At 39.4% G+C, this 22,874-nt stretch overlaps 1 protein-coding gene across 4 annotated transcripts in view; it reads left to right on the top strand.

The window, feature by feature from the left end:
- Positions 1-22,874, top strand: part of nin (ninein (GSK3B interacting protein)) — a 57,060-nt gene that overhangs the window by 1,203 nt on the left and 32,983 nt on the right. For all 4 annotated transcript variants that reach the window (XM_007888197.1, XM_042338015.1, XM_042338014.1 and 1 more), the window contains exons 2-4: positions 7,871-8,077; positions 14,604-14,697; positions 18,232-18,395. In XM_007888197.1, the coding sequence (XP_007886388.1) occupies positions 7,895-8,077; positions 14,604-14,697; positions 18,232-18,395 (441 nt within the window). In that variant the 5' untranslated portion in view covers positions 7,871-7,894. The remainder of the gene's footprint in view (positions 1-7,870; positions 8,078-14,603; positions 14,698-18,231; positions 18,396-22,874) is intronic.

Below are 22,874 nucleotides of genomic sequence, written 5' to 3'. Positions count from 1 at the left end.
CCCCATCTCTCTCTCTCTCTCTCTCACTCACACTCTGTCTCTCTCTATCTCTCTATCTCTCACTCACACTCTGTCTCTCTCTCTATCTCTATCCCTCTCTGTCACACCCTCTCTCTCTCTCTCTCTCTCTCACACACTCTGTCTCTATCTCTCTCTCACTCTCTCTATCTCTCACTCTCTCTCACACTCTGTCTCTCACTCTCTGTCTCTCTGTCTCTCTCTCTCTCTCACACACACTCACACAGACGGGTTGCAAAAGCTTTACGTTTCTGGAGTGTTTTTTTTGGAGCTTTTTTTGGTGTTTTATTTTTATTTCCTGACTCTTAATCGCGGCTCTGTGTGTGTGTGTGTCTGTATGTGTCTGTGTGTGTGTCTGTGTGTGTGTGTGTCTGTGTGTGTGTGTCTGTATGTGTCTGTGTGTGTGTGTGTCTGTATGTGTGTGTCTGTGTGTGTGTCTGTGTGTCTGCAGCTGCATGGAATCGGTTTGGTAATGTATTTTGTGTTTGCTTTTGCTGAGAATGAATGATAAAGTGTTTCGAATCGTTCATCATTGCTTGGAATGAATGAATGCTCTGCCCTGAGCTTTGGGGAGTTAAGATAATATAAATATATATATATATGATGGTCTCTGGTTATATGCTTGACAGAGCCTTTGTGTGTCTCAAATGCAAACTTCTGGTGGGGGGGAAATTGCTCTCTTTCCTTTTAAGAACCAGCTTTTCTGATCCAAGTACGTGGATGATTTGTGAATGACTGTTTCTGGCCTGATACCAATTTTTAAATCCAGCAAAAGCAATGGCATTGGAGGCCATCCTTATTATTTCATATTTTCAGTTACCAGTTATTTTCAGTTGTCATTTATTGTTGGCCGGGCTGGTCACAATTTGATTTATATCAAGCTCAACGTTGCTAAGAAGATTTAGCACATTGCATGTCGTTTGCTTATTCCTATCTCAGTTCAACGGTGTCGAGATTGTCATTGCTGCATGTTTAAATATTGACATGATAAAAAAAATCTCTCGTGAGATATAAGGCTGGGTTAAGTTTATAATCTTTGTTTGTAAATCATTCCGCTTATTATTTTGATTTCATTGTGGCTGGGAAGCAGTTGCGATATGTTTTTATAAACATTCCCATAGTTTTACTACTGTTTATCTTTTTGAACTCGATGTTGTGGGTAATATTAAAAGTTGCGGCTTTATAATGTTACAAGTGGACCTTTTAAAATGACAATACCTTTCGGAAATTCTCCATTGTGGGTATATCACTTGGGAACAATAGTTTCAATGAAACCACTGTGATTGGACTCTTCCCCCACCCCACCTGTGTTGCAATTTTATCCTTTTGTTTTGTTCCCTCTCCCTTTCATGTGTTCACTTTTCAATTAGGGAAGTGGGATGAGTTTCTTTATGTTAATACAGCCAAAAGCTGGCCTTTTCAAGATCACAGAAGACAGCCTTGGTACAGATGCTATGACAAGAGCACGTGAAACCCTTACACGAAGGTCCATTTCATACCAAAGTGGAAACTAGGATGAGTATCCGGACTCTATGAATAGAAATCCATGTTCTTCTGGCTGAAAACAGAAAGGCATCTCTTAGCAAATCAAATGCCAACAATTTGTCATTGTGTAAAAGGGAAGTTACACTCTCCAGCAGAGCTTCTAATTAATGAATTGCATACCATTACTCCAATAGTGTCTCAGTTGAGGCACATTTTTAAATATTGTAATCATATTTTACCGGCTGGGTTCATTCGGTGTCTAGTTAACACTGCTTCATAAAGACCTGAGAGGCCACAGGTTTGATCCTGGTCTCTGCTAAGTTATCTCTGCCCACACTTCTGGTGAAGGGCAACATGATTAGACTTGATGACCTCAGGCTAAGGAGAAGGAAAAATCAGCGAGGATTCCAGTCACTGATGACTATCCCCTGGTGGAAAGTCTCCATTTGGTTACAGAATCAAAGCTTTGATGTCATTCATGTCTGACAGGCCTGTCAATGTTCATTTTTTATACTTGCAAGTGAAGAGGGTCTGGCACGTGAAGGTCTCAGATGTGAAAAATAACTACTTGGGTGATATACTAGCAGGCCAGTGGGACTGTTTCTCTACCCAAATCGACTGGAGGGAAATTATATTTATGGATTCTATGAAGTTTCTACTAAATAATAAAAGAACTGAATTGAAAGAATCTTTTGCTTTCAAATACCTCGCCATGCCTGTTAATGACCCAGTAGCAGACTTCTGTTGCCAAATCATATTGGGGATTCTCCTACTGATTGAAGTAAATGGGAAATTAATCAGCGTTGAGATGTTACCCTGCAGAATGCAACTTTAACATTAAATTGGAAGCATATCCTTTTGTTTTCCTTTTTTAGCGGTAAGTTGGGTGTCTGACACTTGTGTCGCCATGCTTAAGAGCATCCAAAACAAACCGAGTTCCACATATATATGCCACTTACACATGAAATTTTCTGTGTGTCTGTTGTGCGTCATGTTCATTACTGCTAGTTTTGAGGCAGGCAAGGAACAGACAGTATGTGTGGAGCTCCTCCTGATGGGATATTGTGAACATTTATGAAAATGCCTCTAACCTGCAAAATTATGAGCGAAAAGCAATCTGCCCTATTTATGTTTTTTTTGACAATAAAAGAGAAAACTCACAGGCCTGGTTGCCTCAGCATTTCAGGCAAAAAACAGCAGGCTGCCTGATGTCATCATCCTGTGACAAAAGACTCTAATGACCTCTCCTGAGCAGCTAATGTCTGCTGTTAGGGTGGGGACAAACATCTATAATGGAACTTGTTTATCCTGTGGAGATGGAATAATAAGAATAAATTTGTGCGAGGAACTGCTGAGAGCAGTGAGTCCTTGTATAGAGACAGAGGATTTTATTCAATTGTAGTATGAAACTAGGTAAAATTCCCGATGTCAAACAGGCAATTCACTTTACAGTACACTCTGTGAAGCGTTTTGAGACAACTGCTATCAAATCATTTGCAAGGTGATCCCATTGTGCACCCAGCAGTAGAACCTGAACTCCTATTCAGAAGATCCAGATTCCAATCCCGCTCTCCATTGCCTTATGTATGAAGAAAGAGACTTCTCAGTTTTCACAAGCTTTTTGCTGGACTACTAGATGGTGCTTCTTGTGGCATGGAGCGCCCCATTTTAGGGAGAGGAGATACTGTCAGGGTATAAGTTAGCACACAACCCTTGTGTATTAGACAGGCATTTCTATTTTGAATGCATAAGCTCCAAGTACAATAAGCAGGGTGATGGCAGTGTTTGTCCCATCTTCTCCTGAAGGCTCTGAATAATTCTGGTGTATAGCTATGCCAGGCACCAGATCCCATCAGCTAATTTGCCCATATGATCATACCAGCCAGACAGTGTGTATTTGACTATCGAGGCACTGGGACTGAGTCTGCTCCGACACTCACCTGATCTCCCTAATGCACACTTTCCAATGGAGAATAATAATCAGGAGGTTTCCCCTCACAACCCAACAGCTCTAAGGACGAGTGCAGTCACAGCTGTTGGTCTGCCTGAGATCTGTTAAATCACCCGAGAGATTGAACCTGAACCCTCTGGCCTGTATTTCTTGTGCAGCAATAAGCAAGTACGATAAATCAACATTTCATTCTTTGACATAATTAAAATTGGTACCGGGGCAGCCACCAATCTACTTTTGGGTGTGACCGCTGGCGGAAATTCTTGCCCACTAATTCACCAAAAATCTCATTTGCACATTATTTCTATAAATAGAACTAATTTATGCGCCACTGACATTGAGGATTGACATAACTTTCCCTTTGACCGCTCGCTCCCCTATCACAACATTGCAAATGGTGCTCGCATTTAATTTTCAGATTTGACAGTTTTGTAATGAAACCTTTGGTCTGAAAAAGGATCTGCAAGGTAATGTGCAACAAAGCTCTTTAATTGAAAATTCCTGTCCACTGTGTTTAATATTGGAATTGAATTAACCTTTGAGGTTCTAAAATCTGAATGCCCTTGTATGCTTTACAATTATTCGTATATCTTCTGCATCATGCATTTCTTTAGAATATTACATGAAATAGCGAACATTTTAAATTCCCCGAACATACTGAAATTAACAAGTTTTGTTTTTAAAAGGACTGTCCCAATCTTCAAGGCCATTTTACCGAAGATAAAGCTAAACAATTACTCTACAGGAGAGATGTGCTCCATTAGAGTTTCTATTTTTCTATCTCTAAAGCAGAAGTGCCTCATCGCTTTCTTAATCTATTAATGTTAAATCCATGAAACTAGAAATCCAAAGTCAGTAAATCAGGAAGGTTTAAAATACATTTATAGTTCCTTTTATAGTTCTAGATAATTGCCTTTCAAAATAAAAAAAACCCTGCTTCTCACTTCTGTGAAAGAAGGATGTTGGTTCGAGCCACACATTAGGACTTGAGTTCCACTGCACTTACATTGCGAGGGATGCCATCCTTGGGATTAGGTGGTTCTGCTTGCCAGTTTAGGATGATGTTAAAGATTCATTGGGCGAGGCCAATATTCCTTTATCATCCAAATTGACCCAAATGATTAATCATTCATTATTTCATTACCGTTTGTAGGATATTTCTGGTACAGAATAGCTGCCATTTATGTCTAGATCACATTCACTACAAAGTAACTCATTGTGCAAAACACTTCAAAATGGTTGGACATAAAGCATTATATCAAATGCAAGTACAAACTTGTCTTCAATAATCACTCAGAGGACTGGGCCAAAGTGGCCTTTATATAAGGGTAGTTTCTGAGTGAGGGTTTCTTGGTGTACGAACCAGGCTGTTAACGGGGATGGTTGCCAAATGGAGGTGGTTGCTTGAACAGGTTTGACTATTTGGATTCATAAAGGTGGCTTAGATGTTGAGAATGGTACATTACAGCACAGATATTTTCTGGGTTGACAGAGGCTCGATCTCTAGTCAGAACCTCTATAAAATGAGGACATCAAACCAGTCGATCGTGGGCACTGGTTGATGGCATGTAAGTGTCTATAGTTTGACACTGGTTTGTACTCGGGCCACAGGATAGTTGGTGTGCAAATTGCACAGTATCACGTGTGCAAACGGTGATACTTTGGTGAACATGTCTTTGAAGCATTTTGCTGGGATGTGCAGAGGGACTGTTGTCTCATATCTAACTAACTCTCTGTATCTAAGGTGAGATAAATACCAATGAGGAAGCAACTTTTCAAAAGTGACAGCATTGTTGTAGCTTATAAAACAGAAACTACCAACACAGTTGTGTTCTTCTAATGGGTTCACTCTTCATGCTAAGCTTCTTTAGAGGGCAATCTATTAGTTGGCTTAACAAAATAATAACTAACATTTAAAATACAGTCTGTCTCGGCTTTGTGAATGTCACAGCTCTGTGAAACATATTGCTTTCAGAGTACTTCATATGCCATTTGTCACTGGGTAATCGCTTGAGCCATTTGCCTGATTCCAATACTATCATTAGAATATTTTTCTTGCATGTCTGATAGATGATGATGTGCTCCATTTCATATTAATCTGCTTCAGAATAATTTGTTGAGAAACTGGCAGCTTCTTAGCAGGAGGTAGATTTGATATGTCTGAACATGTTATATGGCGTTTAGTTTTGCCCTTTGCCAAGCAAAACATAATATTCAATTAAATGTCATTTGAATTGATTTAGTAAGCTCACAGAAGGAATTATTTTACATCTTCTGTAATAAAACTACCAGAATACCTCCTGCCTTTCTGGCTATTAGCATTTTCGTGTTTATCCCTTCCTACTTCTGTTGCTCTGTGTAGTTGGGTGGAGTTGATTTGTGAGAATATTGGGTAATCGTTATTATTTCTTCTTCATAAACAGTGCCTGCAAGTCCCAGGCCTATTTAAATGCAGTTTGTTCAGGTCCATTTTTCTTTCACTGCCCTCATAATAAATGTCCTTTTCATTTCACACATGTATTGCGTTTGGGTAGCATTAATATTGATTAAGGGCAGCTCTGTGATCTGGACTGGTGTTAAACTGGCGAAACACATTTCAACTTAGGGCCCTCTATGTTCTTTCACTATGTCTCCCCTGTAACTAGAGGACTTATTGTATCTGACCAATGAGTGGCAGTGGGCAATGATTTTCCACCGGATTTTTAAATAAAATGTATTATTTAGCTAGTAGAGGACTAAAATGAAAATTTAGTGGAAAAACTGCAACAGTTGATTTGTTGCGCTGTGGTCTGTGAATTATCTGCAATCTGTCTCATCCTGTTGCACTTGACCTCTTATAGAGATTCACTGACAGAGGTCATGGGGATGTTCAGTCAGCTGGAGGTCAGGGCCCTCAGCAAATGTATGGGACTATTTTTATTTTATTTTAAACTCCTGAGCTAATTAGAATGGACAGTGCATCGTTTCCCTTTAGGAAGAAACTTTGCAGGTCGATAGACCTTGGAAACCACACTAGACAAGGAGATGTATATGATACAGAAAGCACACAAAGACAGTTCCCAGAAAAACACAGCTGGCCGGCAAGTGTGGTTTTGCTGTTCCTCACTTGTGCACCCCTTCCTCACAGGTCAGAGTCCATAGACAAACAAAATAGTGACTTTGATTCAACTGCACATGTGGTAAGTGGTTGAGGTGCAGTGTGTTTCTTGTATTCATTGTTTCAGCACATCTGTGAGTGGTAATTAGCTGTCACTACAGGAATGGAAATCATTGTTGAAGGTTGTTGCTCATATATTCGGAAAGTGAAGGAGTTTGTCCAATCGTTGTGGGCTCCTGAAGTACGAGAGGGTATTGAGGCTGCTGTGCATTGTCACCGAATTGACATGGTACTGCAGCTGCTGTCGTTCCTTCGGAAATCCTATTGCAAAACTTGTATCACTGTAAGCAGGTTGTCTTAGCCAGATGGGGTGGGGGTTGAGTTTATATCCAATTGATGGCAGCAGGCTTTCTGTGCTATGAATAGCACTGAGTTTACCTGTAGCTGAGCAAGTCTCCCACTGAAACAAGACGGTAGAAATATTCTTGCAGAAAGCAACCCCTTCATACTTTTGAGTTGGTCCCAGGTGGCAACAACCTTTGAATTCAAATTATCTCAGAAAAGGAATATAACACCTGAAACAAATGACAGATTTTAGTAACTGTGGGGTTTTGTGTCATGAAAGATAACTTGTGTGTATAAGTGAACATTAATAGAATTAATAAAATTCTTATCCACCCTCCTTAATAAAAGAACCTGCTTAGAGAACATAGTAAGTGTTGCTGAGGTGCAATGATGGTCAAAACAATTTTAAAAAAAGCTTTCCTTTCCATTCAGCCTCCCAGAGCTGTCAACATTGCATATGTAGGTGGAGTATGAATATGAATACGAATGAGACTGGTTGCAAGTCCATTCAAATGCATGTAACTCCTGTTACTGTGTGAGATGCAAAACAATGACTTTAATTGTGTCCATGTGGCCATTCATTTTCTTCACCAAGGCCTGGTTCATTTTGCTTGTTTTTTTTTCTCTCTAAACAGTTACCAAAGTTACCAAAACAAATGCTTGGTTGTTTACATTGTATGACAATCATTTTACCTGTTCCCTGCTAGACATCATCGGTCCGATGCCAAAAAACTGTCTGACGCTTAGATATGTGAAATCAGCCCCAGTGAGTTTGGCAGAGGAACAATGTGTACCATATTAATTTATTTGTTTTGGGCTATGTAGCAGAATGTTTAGAATGCAATGCAATAGAGCTGATCCAGATTGACTGATCTTAAGGTTGCCCTTGTACGAGAATGTGAAGCACGCAGAGAAGAAGAGATTGTTTCTGTTTCTGATATTCCAGTAAATGCTTTTGTTTCATCTGCCAACAGGTAGTGGGCTAGGTATGCTATGGGATGGACGAAGCTGAGCAGGATAAGTATGAAGCACGGCTGAAAGAGGTGTTTGATAGCTTTGACACCACAGGTACGGGCTCGCTGGGCCAAGAAGAGCTGACTGATCTCTGTCACATGCTACAGCTGCAAGAAGTTGCTCCAGTCCTACTGCAGACTCTCCTACAGGGAAATCTCTCAGGCAGGGTAAGGGCATCAGCTTCTCCTTCTCATTGTAACTGTTGAACTGTATCCGTAACATTTATAATCTCAATACATTCACATCTCAATCATAACTGCTCAGCTCTTGCAAGTTCTCACCTCATGAAGTAATCACGAAGTTCAAGTTTTATCATCTCCAAATCCATCCTGGATTGACGGCCGCCCTAGAGATTGATAATAATATTAATATTAATAATAATTCTTACATTTAATATAGTGGCCTGTCACGTCAGGAAGATGCCTCAGAAACAGTACTTTCCAACCGTTTGTGATATTCTTGATATTTGGAGGTTAGGCATCGGGAGATTAGTTGTATTTGTTATTTGTGGTGTCTTGGCTCTGGCCTTTCCAGGCGATAGATATGTAGATTAGCCCATTATTTATCTAGTTCACTAACCCACTTGGGAAAATGATGTTAACTCTCAACATATTATTTTGTGACATATTTGTAAGGCTGCGTAAGGTCAGTGAGTCATTACACTACAACGACGACAACAAGATTACATTTATATAGCACCTTTCACGTCGAGAGGACGTCCCAAGGCGCTGGAGAGTGTACAGCATTTCAGATACTACAATCAGTTAAGCTTGGTAAATGCAACACTACATTCTTTAGATAGCGACATGCAACTGATTGGATTTCAGAACAGACAGTACAAGAGTACAGTAAGATCTAGATTCAGAATGAGGATTTCACATCACCATGAAGTTGATTTCACCAGAAATTGTTGAAAGGATTTACAACAGTTTCCTTGGCTGATCTTGATTCTTTTCAAGTGTTTGCAAATACCTGCTCAGATCTCAGTGCTTTTAAAAATGTGATTTATAGTGTGGGATTTATAGCACAGAGAAAGGAACTAAAGAACAACTGCACATGCGCAAGATTGCAAGTGCACATTGTTTTTAAACGGCAATTCACCAGTAAGGTTAATAATATTAATAATGAATAATAATTACCATCCAGTGGTCAGCGTTTCATGAGTCAGTTGTTTCCTAAATTGGTGCTAGTGTCTCTAGAGGTGGTGACAAAACCTTCACTTTTTCTCTCTCTCAATGGGTACTTTATAGAATTTGGTGCCTTTCAAAATCTACCTGCAGAGTGTATTTACTGTACTTGCTCCTCAGGCAATGCAGAAGTTCCAGGTATCATTTCCTGCTTATTTCCATGTGAAACCAATGAAAGTGAAAGCTAGCTAGTGAGCTGCAATATGTTGACCTGGTGAGAAGACCATTAGCAAAATGCAGTTTCTTATGGGGTCAAGAAGAGATTTACGGTTGATCACACCTAAAACTAAAAGGTGCAATGAGTGATGTGGATCAGCAGGCTGGTTAGTTTTTCCGAAGCCATAAGTCACTATGGAAATCTTACTAGAGAATGTTGTAAACAAATGGTTACCTTCATTTAAATGTAACCTTGGCATAACCTTGGCAAATAGGTAGTAAATAAACTCTAATTCCTCATGCTTGGAATGTTTGTTCTACTTTTCTAAAAGTAGTTCTAGAAAGCCTTCATATCCTAGAGTGAGCGAGCCAGTATAAATGCTGGAGCTAAACCAACACACAAATTCAGTTAACACTTTAACAATAGGAAGATAATTTTATAGATGTACAATTTGTGCATCTTTATACCATGTAAGCATGGTCAACTTCTTGCACATTACACTTTTATTTAATAAGGGTAAAGTGTCCATGTTTTATTGATTAAGCAAAGGGTCAAAAAACAAATGCCAGCCTAAAAGTAGGTTAATGCTGTGCTGAAGGCATTTTAGTCAAAGTTGTCTGCTAGTAAAAAGGATTAATATTATCCATCACTAGTATTTAGGAGTGTCTTCTATGAAGAGTTGTGAGGCCTCCAATGTTTGCGCATCAGGGCAACTTTCAAGCGTCCCATCAGTAATGGGAGCCTATCAGAATATGAGTCATGAAGTTAATTTCATCTTCAGAGTAATTGACGGTTATTTCCAGAATAGTTCGTTAAACAATCTAGTGCTGTTGTGCTCTGTTCATTAAGCGCAGGAAATTTTGGAATGTGTCTTTATAATGGGATCTCCCATTGTGCAAGTACATCATATGATGGAATGAACAAAATAGCCTCATAAACCTTTTCAGTCGGAGCACTGGTCTAACCCGTATCTCTGAATGCAGATCTTGTGACTACGAAAACAACAGTTTACATTAATAAAGTGTGTTTCACATCAGAACGCAATCTCAAAGCACTTCACTAATGTGGGGGTGGGAATAGCTGAGGAAGATGAGTAACACCAATCTCTGGCTTCCATGGATTGTACAAGAAATATCTAAATATACTCGCTTGTTTTTTTTAGGGGAATTGAAGAACCTGAAAATTGCTCTTTGTACTAAGGCATTTAGGAGAGCAAAACATTTGCTTCAGATGCATCTTTCTCTCTGGGATTAAAAACTGCAGAACAACTTATCCTAGCTATGAGCTATGTTTGTGCTGGATACTAAAAAGAGTTTATGAAGAAAGAACCTGCTTTTGTTGCAGTCTAAGGAAAGCTCTGTTTGAATCTTTTGTACAGATTAGAGGTGGTCAACAATCGTGATCACAATTGCAGGGCAACAGCTGCTCCCCACATGCATTAAAATCTACGTTCCCAACCCCCTTTAACAGCTGGCCTGCCATAGCAAGAAGAGCAACAAAGGGCAGGGAAAAGCCAGGTGGAAGTTATTATTCCAGAAAGGCTTTGCTCCTCCTTAAAATTACCCTCTTAATCATACAGATCAAATCTGTTGTGCAAGTGGCTTTCACACACGCCAGTTCATTATTCCTCTCAGATTGCCTTGGATTTACAGAAAAAGTAAGTTAATATTGAATGTTATTTTAAAATCTCCCCCAAATTTCCACTTTCTGTTCCCTATTCCTATCTGAGTTGGGAAATGTTCCTTTTGGTAGATTGTTCTTAATGCAGTGTAGGTGAATATTATTGAACTTTAAAAGGGGTCTTTATTTGCACAAGGTAGCTTTTCCATGGTGTAATTGCAAATACTGTTGCACTTTTTCTAAACCAAATACACATTAGGTTGTCATGCAGTTGACTTTTGTCCACCTCAACGATACCCCCAGTTCCTATTAACGTTTCTCAAAACATTTTAGGGAGAAGTTAGGTAACTTGTTCCTTCCTTCTCTTGCTTCCCCATCCCTGTCATTAATTTTCTGTTGGTTCTCTGATTAGCCAGGCCCTTCTGATTTGTGAAGTAATCTCTTGAGGAGTTTATTTAGAAATGTTGCGACCAAAATTGCTTCCTGTTGAAGCGAGAGCCATCTGTCATGGTGCAGCTGCTCACGCTTCAGACCTGTGCTCTCCTGCTACAGCCTCGGCATGAATGCATTACACAGTGAATGCGCTGAATTACACACTGACAAGCCTGGGAGATGTCTGATTTAGTCCCAACAATAAGGATTCCTATTCAGTAAGACAAAACTACCCAGTAGGAGTGTTTACTTCTGTTTTGAAGGCAAGACAAGACACACTGTTGGGAGTATTCTCTCCTGGTCCTGCAACATCTGCTGTCATTTTGAGGATGACTGGATCAGTGAGTCACTGATGTGTCCTGGTGGTTGACCTTATTATTTGTCTATAACCTAGACTAAAAGCTCAGGGTATGAACTACTAAGATGCATTAATACTCTAGCAGAATAACCTAGAATACAGCCCTTGCATTTGTTACATTTAACAAAGAATCCCACAGACTCCCAATGCTATCAATGATATAACTTTAAAATCCTTACTGTAAATGATGTAAAATAATGATACCTTCTTGTATGTTAAGGTGTGTAACTCCAGCTTTTCCATTCTCATCTGTGTCTTAATGCTGGGCCAGGTGACGTGATTCAGTTATTGAATATGCCCAAACTTTAACAAAACTATGCATACACAATTGATCCATTGAAAAATGCAGTTTCCTCGTGCAATGTGTGTTCAGTGTCATTCTATTGCATGTTGCTGAAAGCAGTGTTGAAAATATAGCTTGATTTTTCTTCCATCAAACAACCTTATCCACCCCCTTACAGAGCTCCACTTTCACTTTAAAGCAGCATAAGTACAAGCTTCTAAGTGAGAGTCAAAGGCAGCTCCATGTATGTGTGAGTGGGAGATGAGATGCAGCAATATTTGAGCCCCGGAAGTTTACAGTGCAGAAGAAGGCCACTCATCCCGTTGTGTTTAACCTGACCCGAGAACAAAGCTGCTCTTCCAGATTTTAAGCTCTTTTTTGGGTGTGTGTGGGTGGTGGGGGTGTGGGGGGGTGTAGGGGAGGTTTATATGTCTAGTACTATGAAGATGTATAGATGTATTTCAAAAATGTATTTAACTGGGAATGGGCAAAGGAGCAGAGAATTTTTGGAATACATTCTTGTAAATTACTCCTTGAGGCAAATTTTAACAATCTGTTAAACATTCACTTATCAAAGGAAATCACAGTTATCACAGGGTTATTTTTGCTGTTTATAGTGTCCCGATTCTCTGTTGGATACTGTTCCCAATTCTTAAGTAGATGAAGGCATCCGAAGGATGACCGAATCTGGTCGTCACATCAGCTGTTCTTTTCTAGTTCAGTATAACTTTAAACCTCCCTGTTTATTGGCTTAAGACTATTTTAGGACTAGAATCCCAGACATTTTAAATTTGTTCCAGTGACTGGGGATCTGCTTCTTCTACCCAAAATAATGGGCAGAAATATGCTGCGTTGGGTGGTTCAACCATTTATTTTATAGTTTAGCAAAAATAGACTTTGTTCTACAGCAAATTTTCAGATTTGACTTTTAAATGACAATAACTGAGTAATCTTGATGTTGGATAATGTGTGTGTCCACTTAGCTTTTTTTTACTTCAACACCGATGGTGCAATTTGAAATAGTTTCAACAAAGTTTTTTCACATCTGAATCAGTAGTGATTTCCAGCGTGACCCAAGCCATGAAGCATGCTGCACTGGAGAGGTTCAAAGGTTGTTTCCCCAGCAGTTCATTGTTAACCACAGACTTCTTTCTAACTCCTTTTTTGAGTATGTAACACATTTATTCAGCACGCACTGTTGTAAATGAAATTCAGAAAATCAAACATCTGTCATGCCAGACTGCAGTCACTGGCAGCTGAATAGAAATCGGCTCCATATTGCACACAGAGAGCTCCGAGAAAACATTTGCTTAGCTGCAATGCAGTTTAAGACCCTCAGCTTGAGTTACAATGGACTCAGAAATAAAATCCTTTCATTTTGAGGAATGTTTGAGTTCAATACAAACCGTATCATTTCGCTCTGCTCCTTAAGTGGGGGGATTCAGCAATTTTTTTTTAAAAAAGCAAAAAAATCACTCTCTTTGGAATAAAATGAACCATGCTGACCCAACGAGAATGTTTGTGCATGCGTATAGTCCACTTTCCATTTCAAACAGATGATGACTTCAAATTAGCTATCTTTCTCCATGTGCTGAGCTATTTTTTGAATCGGCCAGGTGTTACAGTGATCATTTTGTACTGGCTTTGTGCAAATACCAGGCTCAGCCCTCGATGAATCTGCTTCCCAAAGGCAGAAGTATTTAAAGTAAGATTGCAATCTTACCAAACCCTTTAATCCACTTGCATTTGCTACAAAACAGCTGGGAATTTCAAGCCTAATTATGTTTTTTAGCTGTAGTGCAAAAGACTTAAGAGTGCAATCCTGCTCCACCAAGTGCGCAAAAATTAATTTCCAAAAATAAAATGACAAGTTTGAGTCTTTGTTTCAGAAGGGTTTGTTCTCTTAAAGCTCAGACCAGAGCAGAAAGTTGGGTTATGTTCAGCAATTTTATCAGAGCACAACCATAGCCCGATAATAACCATGAGGGTTTTAATATATAAGAAAGTAAAATAAAACCAGAGATTAACTGCAACTCAGAAAATTTGGAATCAAGTTTATACACATGAGTGAAAGGTTGAATTTGTATTTCTGACAAGTGTGACAGTTTGTATTGAGTGCTACATATTTAAATCCTTGAATAAAAATCCCTACAAGTGTTTTGCCCTCATTATGTTTGCTCTCTTCAGTGTAACTTAGTTACAAGCTCTTCTTATACAATTAGGGTGGGGTAAGCAATGTTTTCCCTTAATCCAGTCATTCCTGTTAAGCAAGCATTGACAAGTTGCTAATTATTCTTTTTCCCACATGGCATTTAAGATTATTTTTCTACCTGTTCAATTCTCTACACTCGTCTCTGAAGGTACTATCCCATGTAGGCATCTGGTGAGAATAGGATTTTGCTTGGTTCCATCGCCCCTTATGCTCGCCCTGTATGGAGAGTGCCTAGCTTCTGCCCAGTCCCTCTCCACAGCAACGTGCCAAGAGAGCGGTACAATGACAATTTACATTTATATTGGAGAAGTTAAATCTTCTCCTGGTTATTCATTGGCACCCTCACACATATATAACAGAATCTGATTGCAACTTGTTATTGCTGTGACCTTCCCCTTCTAATGCATTGTTTTAATACCTGTAATTTTCACATATGTGTTTCAGGTACATTTTGAACAGTTTAAAGAAGCTTTGATCCTTATTTTGTCAACTACCATCGAAGGAAATTTCTCAGGGGATGATGGCTACCAAGAACCAGGTATGGTTATATAACAATGTTAAAGGAATTTTAAGTTCTGAAAAAAAAATTCCAAGCTTGCTTCATGTAAATTTTCATACCCATTATAAATCGAGATTGAAATTTTGAACTTGAGTTTCTCAAATTCTGTTTTCCCTATAAGGTGCCTTCTTCTGAACACTGATAGCAAGGAGCTGAAGGAAATTGGACATTTGTTGTCACAAACATAGGACTATTAGTCTCTGCTGTGTACTGAACTGACAGACAGTAATCAGTGTTCTGTACACAAGCAAGGCCACTTAAGTTAACACTTAACTTGGACTGTGAGTGTAGGATTGGAGGAAACAAATATGTTAAAAAAACATCACAAGCTGGATTACAGAAAAAAGTAAGATGTATAAAACAGGTTTCTGGCCTCTTTTGCTGCCTCCCACCATGGTGATTAATTCTGGGTCATTTATAGAGGGTTGTCCTGCAACAGCTTTGAAAAGAATGGATTTAATGGGTCAAATGTCTTTTCTTGTATTATACATTAATGTAGCAAAGCATTAATAGCATCAGTACTGCAAGATTTACATTGATCTGATTGATATAAGTAGCTTACAGTATACAGTCCCATTTACCAAAAATACACAATAGCTGTGCAGTCTGATAATATCTGTACTTGCTTTGTATGACTTGCCAATCAATTATAAAAATAGGTTGAAGACCTTGACATTGACTAAAGCTTCATTGTAAATTGGTTTAAGTGGAGAATTTTGAAGAGCTAAGAACAAATGAAGGGACGTGTGTGTGTGTGTGCGCGTGCGTCAGCGTGTGTGCGCGGGTCAGTCAGTGTGTATGCGTCGGTCAGTGTGTTTGTGTGTCTATCTATCTTTGAGTGTGTGTGTCTCAGGGAGATAGAGACTGACCAGAGTGACTTATTTCCTTCCTTGCTCTGTATTCCCATACAATCCATTGACAAACCATCTATTGAACACCAAGTGCCCACATGGAGAGAGTACACCACCATATTATGATCTCTCGGTTTGCACTTAACGTTATAAAGTGTGTACTGATTCAGCCTCCCATGAATGGAAACTGATTGAACGCAGGGTTTTGTAGGAATAGCTTGGTTCAGGTGTTTCTCAGTGATGTCTGATGATTTATTCATAATATCAACTTTAGAAGCCTTGTCATGGTTTCACTTGATTTTTAAACGGGGCTTCTTGATGTGAAAGGCGCAAAAACAAATGTAATTTGTTGAGACTTAACTGGTTTTCTTTTCCTATACGCTTTGTTGTAGATCGTAACGTAGCAAACTAGAAAAATGAATATCAAAAGTTGCTTCTTGATGCATGATGTTGTGCTTCAGTTAAGCCAAACAAAACAGATCAGTTTCAGTGAAGCTCACTGAATCTTATTGGTTGTGGCAGCAGGGTTACAGGAGCTGTAACTCAGTGAACCATTGCGCATGCATCGGCACGCACGTGACATTACACAGATCATATGTGTTTGCACGTGTTGACATTGCACATTTGATCAGTAATTGCTTGGCTGCTGGGTCCAATGGAACTGAGGTAGTATTTCTGCTGAACAGCTTACTTCCTCTACATCTCAAGTGTTAGGGGTCGACTGAGGAATGGCTTCAATGCATGTGATGAAAATGGAAATTTTGCAAAACAAAATCCTGATGCAGTGTGCTTGCGTTTGAAAGTAAAGCCAAAGGCATATGTACCACTTTTTCAATACCACAAGGTGATTGCTTCTGAAAGGAAAGCCTTGTACATTAGTAACAAGAATAAATCAACAGCACCAGCTTGAGCCTGTATTGTTCTGTGTGACGTCAGCTCAAAGAGGAATGGATTTCACTGTATCCTGGTAACACACCTTCCTTAATTAGTCATGTCTGAGAGTGGAGAAATGGCAGTGAAAGAGAATTTAGCTTGGCAGCTGGAGCGGATATAGTAATAATATCCTTCCATTTCATATAGTTTCAAGTCATTGAGACTCCTCCAAGAGTAAATCATAGTGACTGTATTTGTTGGCGAATGCAATTCTTCAATCACACGTGTATTTAGCTGGAAAGGTAGATATTTTATCGATATGAATCTGCTGATGGTGGGAATGGGGGATGTGCAGCAGGCAGAGTTTGCTGAGCAGGAGAGTGAGGCTGGAGAAAATCAGAGGTAGTGAGGTGCGAGGGTGTGAAGGGTTTTGTGCGCAAGTGTGAGGATATTGAAATCGATCTACTCGGATCCATGGAGCCTGGCAAGGATGGGGGTTACGGGCAAGCAGAGTTTAGTGCAAGAAAGGATTTACATTTGTAATCCCTACTTAGATGTTTTGGATAAATGTTCTATCCAAGTCCTTAAAGAGACGAAAGTGAGATGGATTCTATTAAACTTAATTATTCTACTTCCTAAATAGTAGAAAACAAAAGGCACTCAGCTCCCCTAGCTTAGTACCCACAGACGAGTGGAAAACTCTGACTAGATCAATGGAAATTAGTGCCCACAGCCACAAAGTGCTTAACCTGTCTGAATGATGATCTCAATCCATTTCATTCAAGTTCAGATACATGTAACACTAGCTCGAGATCAAAGGGTTTTAATGAACCGCATCAGGTCTGGCTCCTGAGACACTCTCTTTACTGAAATCGAACATAAAATTGCTACTTTTTTGCTTGGTATTGAACCACCAGCTCATAGACAGTGCATCATCATTCAGGAGCTCTAATGCAAGTATTCGGATTGTAATGTGAAAAAGTTTATCCAAAGCTACAATTTAGTATTTCTAAATAGATAAACTAAACCCAGCTCAGCAGGATTTTCATGCTCACCCTTTGTGGCCACTTTAAGTTCTAGGCTGTCTACTGCTCAAATCCTCCCACTACAGCAGAGATAAGATTAGTTGTTACTTGGCCGGGCAACAAGTTGGAATTATTGCACAGCAGGAGAGCCCTGCATGTTGGTCATTGACTGTCTCGCTCCATTGCAAGTATAAGGCAGCATTGGCTGTGGTCACGGAGAGGTTATGGCAACCTTGAACTACTCCAACTATATTATTAACTTCTTATCAGATATGGCACGTTAAAGATCCCATGGCATTATTCAAAAAGAGAAGGAAGTTTCTCCTGGTGTCTTGGCCAATAATCCCCAATAAAATTAGTCATTCGCTTCATAACTGATGTTCGAACATTGCTGTGTGCAACTTGGCCGCTGTGTTCACCCACAAAATACGCGGTCACAACACTTTACAGTATATCCTATGAAGTGCTTTGCAATGTCTTCTGAATGTGAAACACTCTATACCAAATGCAAGGATTATTATTATTATTATTATCATAATACAATGTGTTTTAGCTATGTAGCTGGTTATGGTGAAGTATTTAATTTTTTCAAAAACAAATCGGGGTTATTTATGTCCATTTATCGATCTCGATTTCTCTTGTGTGTTTGAACCCAAATATTGAAAATGCCAAAGTTCAGTTTCCCATTACAAAATGTCACATTGACACGACTGCTATCCTGCGTGATTTTAGGTGATTGGTTACAATGTATTGTCTGTACACAGAATCCACAGAAGTGCAGCCAAAATATGTCAAGGATGGCAAGCGATACGGCCGAAGAACAGCGCCAGAATTCCAGGATTCGGTGGAAGAGTTCACGGAGGTTAAAGTCACAGAACCTATAGCTGATGGGTTGGGGCCTGAAGACGCGACATCTGTGGATGTTGAGGTAGGGCAAAATCATTTCTTTTTCACCTGTATCGATCGGATTGTTTTGAGCTTGCTTCATACCATTACATTTTCAGAGTCAACTGTATCCACGGCAAAAAAATTAACCGTAATGTTTTAATCATTGAACAACCAGTGAGATGACATGTTTGACCCACAGAACAAGGTGAAGTTCAGCAATGCTAAATAATAATGGTCTCATACAGACCACGTAACTAATATGGTGCTGAGCGTCCACACTGAAAGGACTTTTTTAAAATAATAACATTACGAAAAAAAACTTTCTAGAACGGAGTAGTGAGTCATTTTGATAGCTATCCCCTTGCCTTGGGTTAATACAACATTTACACTCATGTCTGTGTGGTGTCTTGTACGTTTACTTTACTGTTCGAGTGGCAGGATTGCCTGATAACTTTAAAGAGAATTGAAAGTGATGGATAGCGCTATTCCTTAAAGGAGACACAAGCCTACACAGAGTGAAGTAAACGAGCTCAGAGAAGACTGACCATGAAACCTTTTGTGAGCTGGTATGATCGCTATCACATCTCTCAGATTAAAAGAAAAATTGGCAACAATCCAAGTCCTTCTCCAGAAAGACCTGGAAATATTTACACAAGAGATTCGGCCATACAGAACTGCGCTACATTTGTTTCTTGGATAACTTCCTACTTCTTAACTTTGTTGAACATTTGGAGGCAAATGTGAAACTAATTGCAATTTTCCTTTTCACTAATTTAAATGAGCGAAAAACAGAGGGATGGGAGCGAATCTGATTATTCAGCCACAAATTACATATTGGCGCAAAACTGATACAGGGAAGTGCCAAGTATACACAGAATTATTTCTGGTCGATGCGCTCATTCAATATACTGCCATGTTACACGCAGTATGGAGGTTTTGTAAAGGAGCTCAGAGGGAAACCTTTTAAATCTTTAGTCTTTACGCAGTGTGTAATTAACACAGCAGTGGAAGCACAATGTAGATTCCCGGTGATGTTGCCACAATAGTAACAAAACGTGTTCTGTGAGTGCAGGATGCAAAAAAATGTATTTCCGTGCTTTGAAGAATAATTTGAATTAGTGCTGGACAAAGGCTGAAGTTGTGTCGTAACACCATTCCTGTGCCTAATAATGGCTTTGAAATGACCTGAGATTCAACTTGTACTAGTTTCAAACTGGACAGTGCTGCTTAAATGGCAGACTGTAAAGATATGCCCTTATTTTAAAGCTAGGTGTATAAATCACAGCAGTGATCTATTTATTGTCAGACGGTTTAGACATATCCTGGGCCTCGGGAAAATCTGTGTGCAAATGTATGTAGGTTGTGTGGCCACCCTATGCGTAGGTTGTTATATGGGTGCCCGTGAGTAGGTTTTATTAAGGGGTATGAAGGAAAGGGAAATGAGATTTTAAAAATCTCATCATGATCTAATAAACTGCCAGAACAGGCTCAATGTGCTGAATGGTTTCTGTGTTCCTTACCCTTGCAAAGTATTGCATCAACTCATTCATTTCTTTGAGAATAGGTTTGTGGGAAGAGAAATCGGAAGAATTCCTGAAACGAAAGCAATGAATCTTTGATTTTTTTTTAGGATGTTGAAAAATACTTTCTTTCATGGAGTTCCTAACGTATTTGCAGTGCGCTTTCATAGTGCATATTTGCAATGCATATTTTAATATTCTTGAGAATTACACGCTCCATTAATACCCAAAGCACAATGTGCAGTATTGTTCTGTAATTTGAGTGGCTCTCTGAAGGCTTAGCTTAATGGACCTAATGCTTTATGAAGCATGTTTCAAATTTATAGACTTGCTCAGAAATAAAGTATTTTCCTGAATATATTGTCAGAAGGCAGGCAGCAGCTCAACTTTGACCTACAGCTGATAGAAGTTGCTATGGTAATATCTGTCAAAGACAAAATAAAGGTGTAAATTATTCTCTCTGATTATTTATTTGGATTTTTCAGGACTAACCTTGGGTCCCTTTGTAGAATAACATCCAAATAAGTCTTTCCTCACACATTTATTTCAGGATAAATACAAAGAAGTTTTCCTGGCACGAAGGATGTATTGGAAAACATATTACAATGTTTAATCAAGTTTTAAGTGAAGAAAAAAAATGAATTCACTGGTGGCTGGAACCTGGTGACTTGGGACTGAGTTAATTGGAGCTGCCCGTTTTCTCTCCTCTGCACCTTATTCAAAACATTATAATTATCTAGAATTACATTGTTTCTCTAGTAGTATGTTACGTATTGCCCATGTTCCATCTAGCTTACCCAGTAAACTTCCCAAAATGTTCCTTGAACACATTTATCTCATCATCCTAATAATCTTCAATTTCCAGGGATGTGTAGTTCCTTTCAGAAACCCTTCACAGTTCCCCGTTGTACTGTACCACCTCTCCCAGCAGTTTGTTACACACCCTGTCACTGTACAGAAGTAGGTGGGTTTGACATTATCTGCTTTAAAAACTCCCTTTTTAATGTCCCATGACCGCTGTGTTACCACATACAGCACCAACAACAACATCTTGCATTTATATAGCGCCCCTTACACAGGGTAGAGTCCCAGAGCGCTTGACAGTGGCAGATCACGAGGCCGAGCCGAGGGGAAGGGGAGAGGTGATTGTAGGCACAGTCAAAGAGGAAGGTCTTCAGGGGATCGTTGGTGCAAATTCAGGTTTGAGACTTCTCACTGAAGTTTACATTTTTGGCTTCAGACTAAGAACAGCAACAACAACAACAAAATTACATTTGTATAGCTCCTTTCACGTCGGGAGGACGTCCCAAGGCGCTGGACAGTGTACAGCATTTCAGAATGCTCTTTGAGGGGACTAAAATGAGCTACCTGGTGCATTGAAGTTCTGAAGCTACATTTTCCTTCTAGGTACCCCGAGGAGCTTGTTGTTGTGTGGTTGCAGTCAATTACAGTAGTTGTCATGGAGCTCAATTCTTAGCAGACTTGGCTGGCAACAGGCAGACAAAAGGTGTGCCTTTGATGTGGGTTGAGGAAGATGAATTTCTTCATGAAGCCAGAATTTTTTTTTTTCTTCAGGTATAAATAAACAAATCCTATGAACGTGCTAGAAAGTATTTTTTTTAACGCCCCCCACTGTTGATTAAATAAAAGGCAGAGCTCAGAATACCAGTTTTATAGGCCAATCACTAGTACGATGACAGAGTATATAACCTGCGCTAATAGAAACTCAACATCAGAAGTGTTGTAGCCAAATGAATAGCAGTTGTGTCATTGCATGTGGGTTTCTGTTTCACATGAGCATCAGGTGATTGCTGGAGTGACAGTGGAGGGAGAGTGACTTGTTGAGTTAGTGAGTGGATGTAGCCAGACTGATAACTTTTTCTGGTGATACAAATACACATTTATATGGTCTTTCACGTTGGAACGACACCCCAAAGCACTAAACAGTCCATGATTTGCACCCTGGATAATACAGAATTATTATCTTGACGCACAGTTCTGTGCAATAGCACAAAGATTCCTAAGTGTCAAGGTGAATTTTTTTTTTGCCGCTATGTGATGTGTTGAAGATGGTGTTACCAAGGGTCTAGTTTACATTTACTGAGGCTGGGAAAGTGGAGCTTAATTTGTGATCTTTGTTGTGGGAATTTCAATTCCTGGTTTCTCAAAGTTCACATGTCTCGTGAATCCAAAATCCCCAAAGAGCAAAAAATGGCAGCCAGCAAATGTCAGTGGGAGATGGAAACCTGTTTTGCTCACAAGCCTTTTTTTACACGTTGCCCGCTTGTGATTTGAAAGTTGCACATAAATGCGACAAATCTGATTTGTGAAAGTCCTTTCTACTGGAAAGTTGTTTGTCACCAACTACCCCAAACATATATTGGTAGTTGCTTTGATATTCGCCCCCATGTCTTAGTTGTGGCATAATCTGACATTGTAATGCATCTTTCAAAACCAGGCTCAAATTCTGATCTACGGAGGATATTGTATTTCACTCAGATATTGAAAAGGTGTTCAAAAGTTCTAAGCCCGACCACAACTGTTGAGATGACTACTTACTGACCGAATGCTGAGATCTTTGTACACCGTGTACAGACAGACAGGCTTGAGGATGATGTTGCGATTTGCTAATTCTTTGAAATGGCCACAGTCCCAGTTAACAGAAGATAAGCAGCTGTAATGATGTATATATGCTACATCACAGTCCTCTCCATTGGAGTCCACAGAGAGACTCATTTGCTGCGTTCACAGGTCTGTAAGTAAATAATCCTATATTCAAATAGTGAACAATTGGATTTACAAATTGAAATTATTTCTATGATGGTACAAAGTTAAAGGCTCTAAATATTTAGTTTCTATCCATATCTTTGCACATTACTGTGATTATAGCGCATGCATCAGTCTTTGCATAATTTAGTGTAATGCTAATGAGGCACTGACAAAAGACTGGGCTTTTGTAACAATTATTTAGGTACCCTTAATTTCTGAATAAGGATCTG

Source organism: Callorhinchus milii, unplaced genomic scaffold, assembly GCF_018977255.1.
Source record: "Callorhinchus milii isolate IMCB2004 unplaced genomic scaffold, IMCB_Cmil_1.0 Scaffold9, whole genome shotgun sequence".
NCBI classification, from domain to species: domain Eukaryota; kingdom Metazoa; phylum Chordata; class Chondrichthyes; order Chimaeriformes; family Callorhinchidae; genus Callorhinchus; species Callorhinchus milii.
Note: the sequence above shows the minus strand (reverse complement) of the source record. Positions and strands in the feature narration are given on the sequence as shown.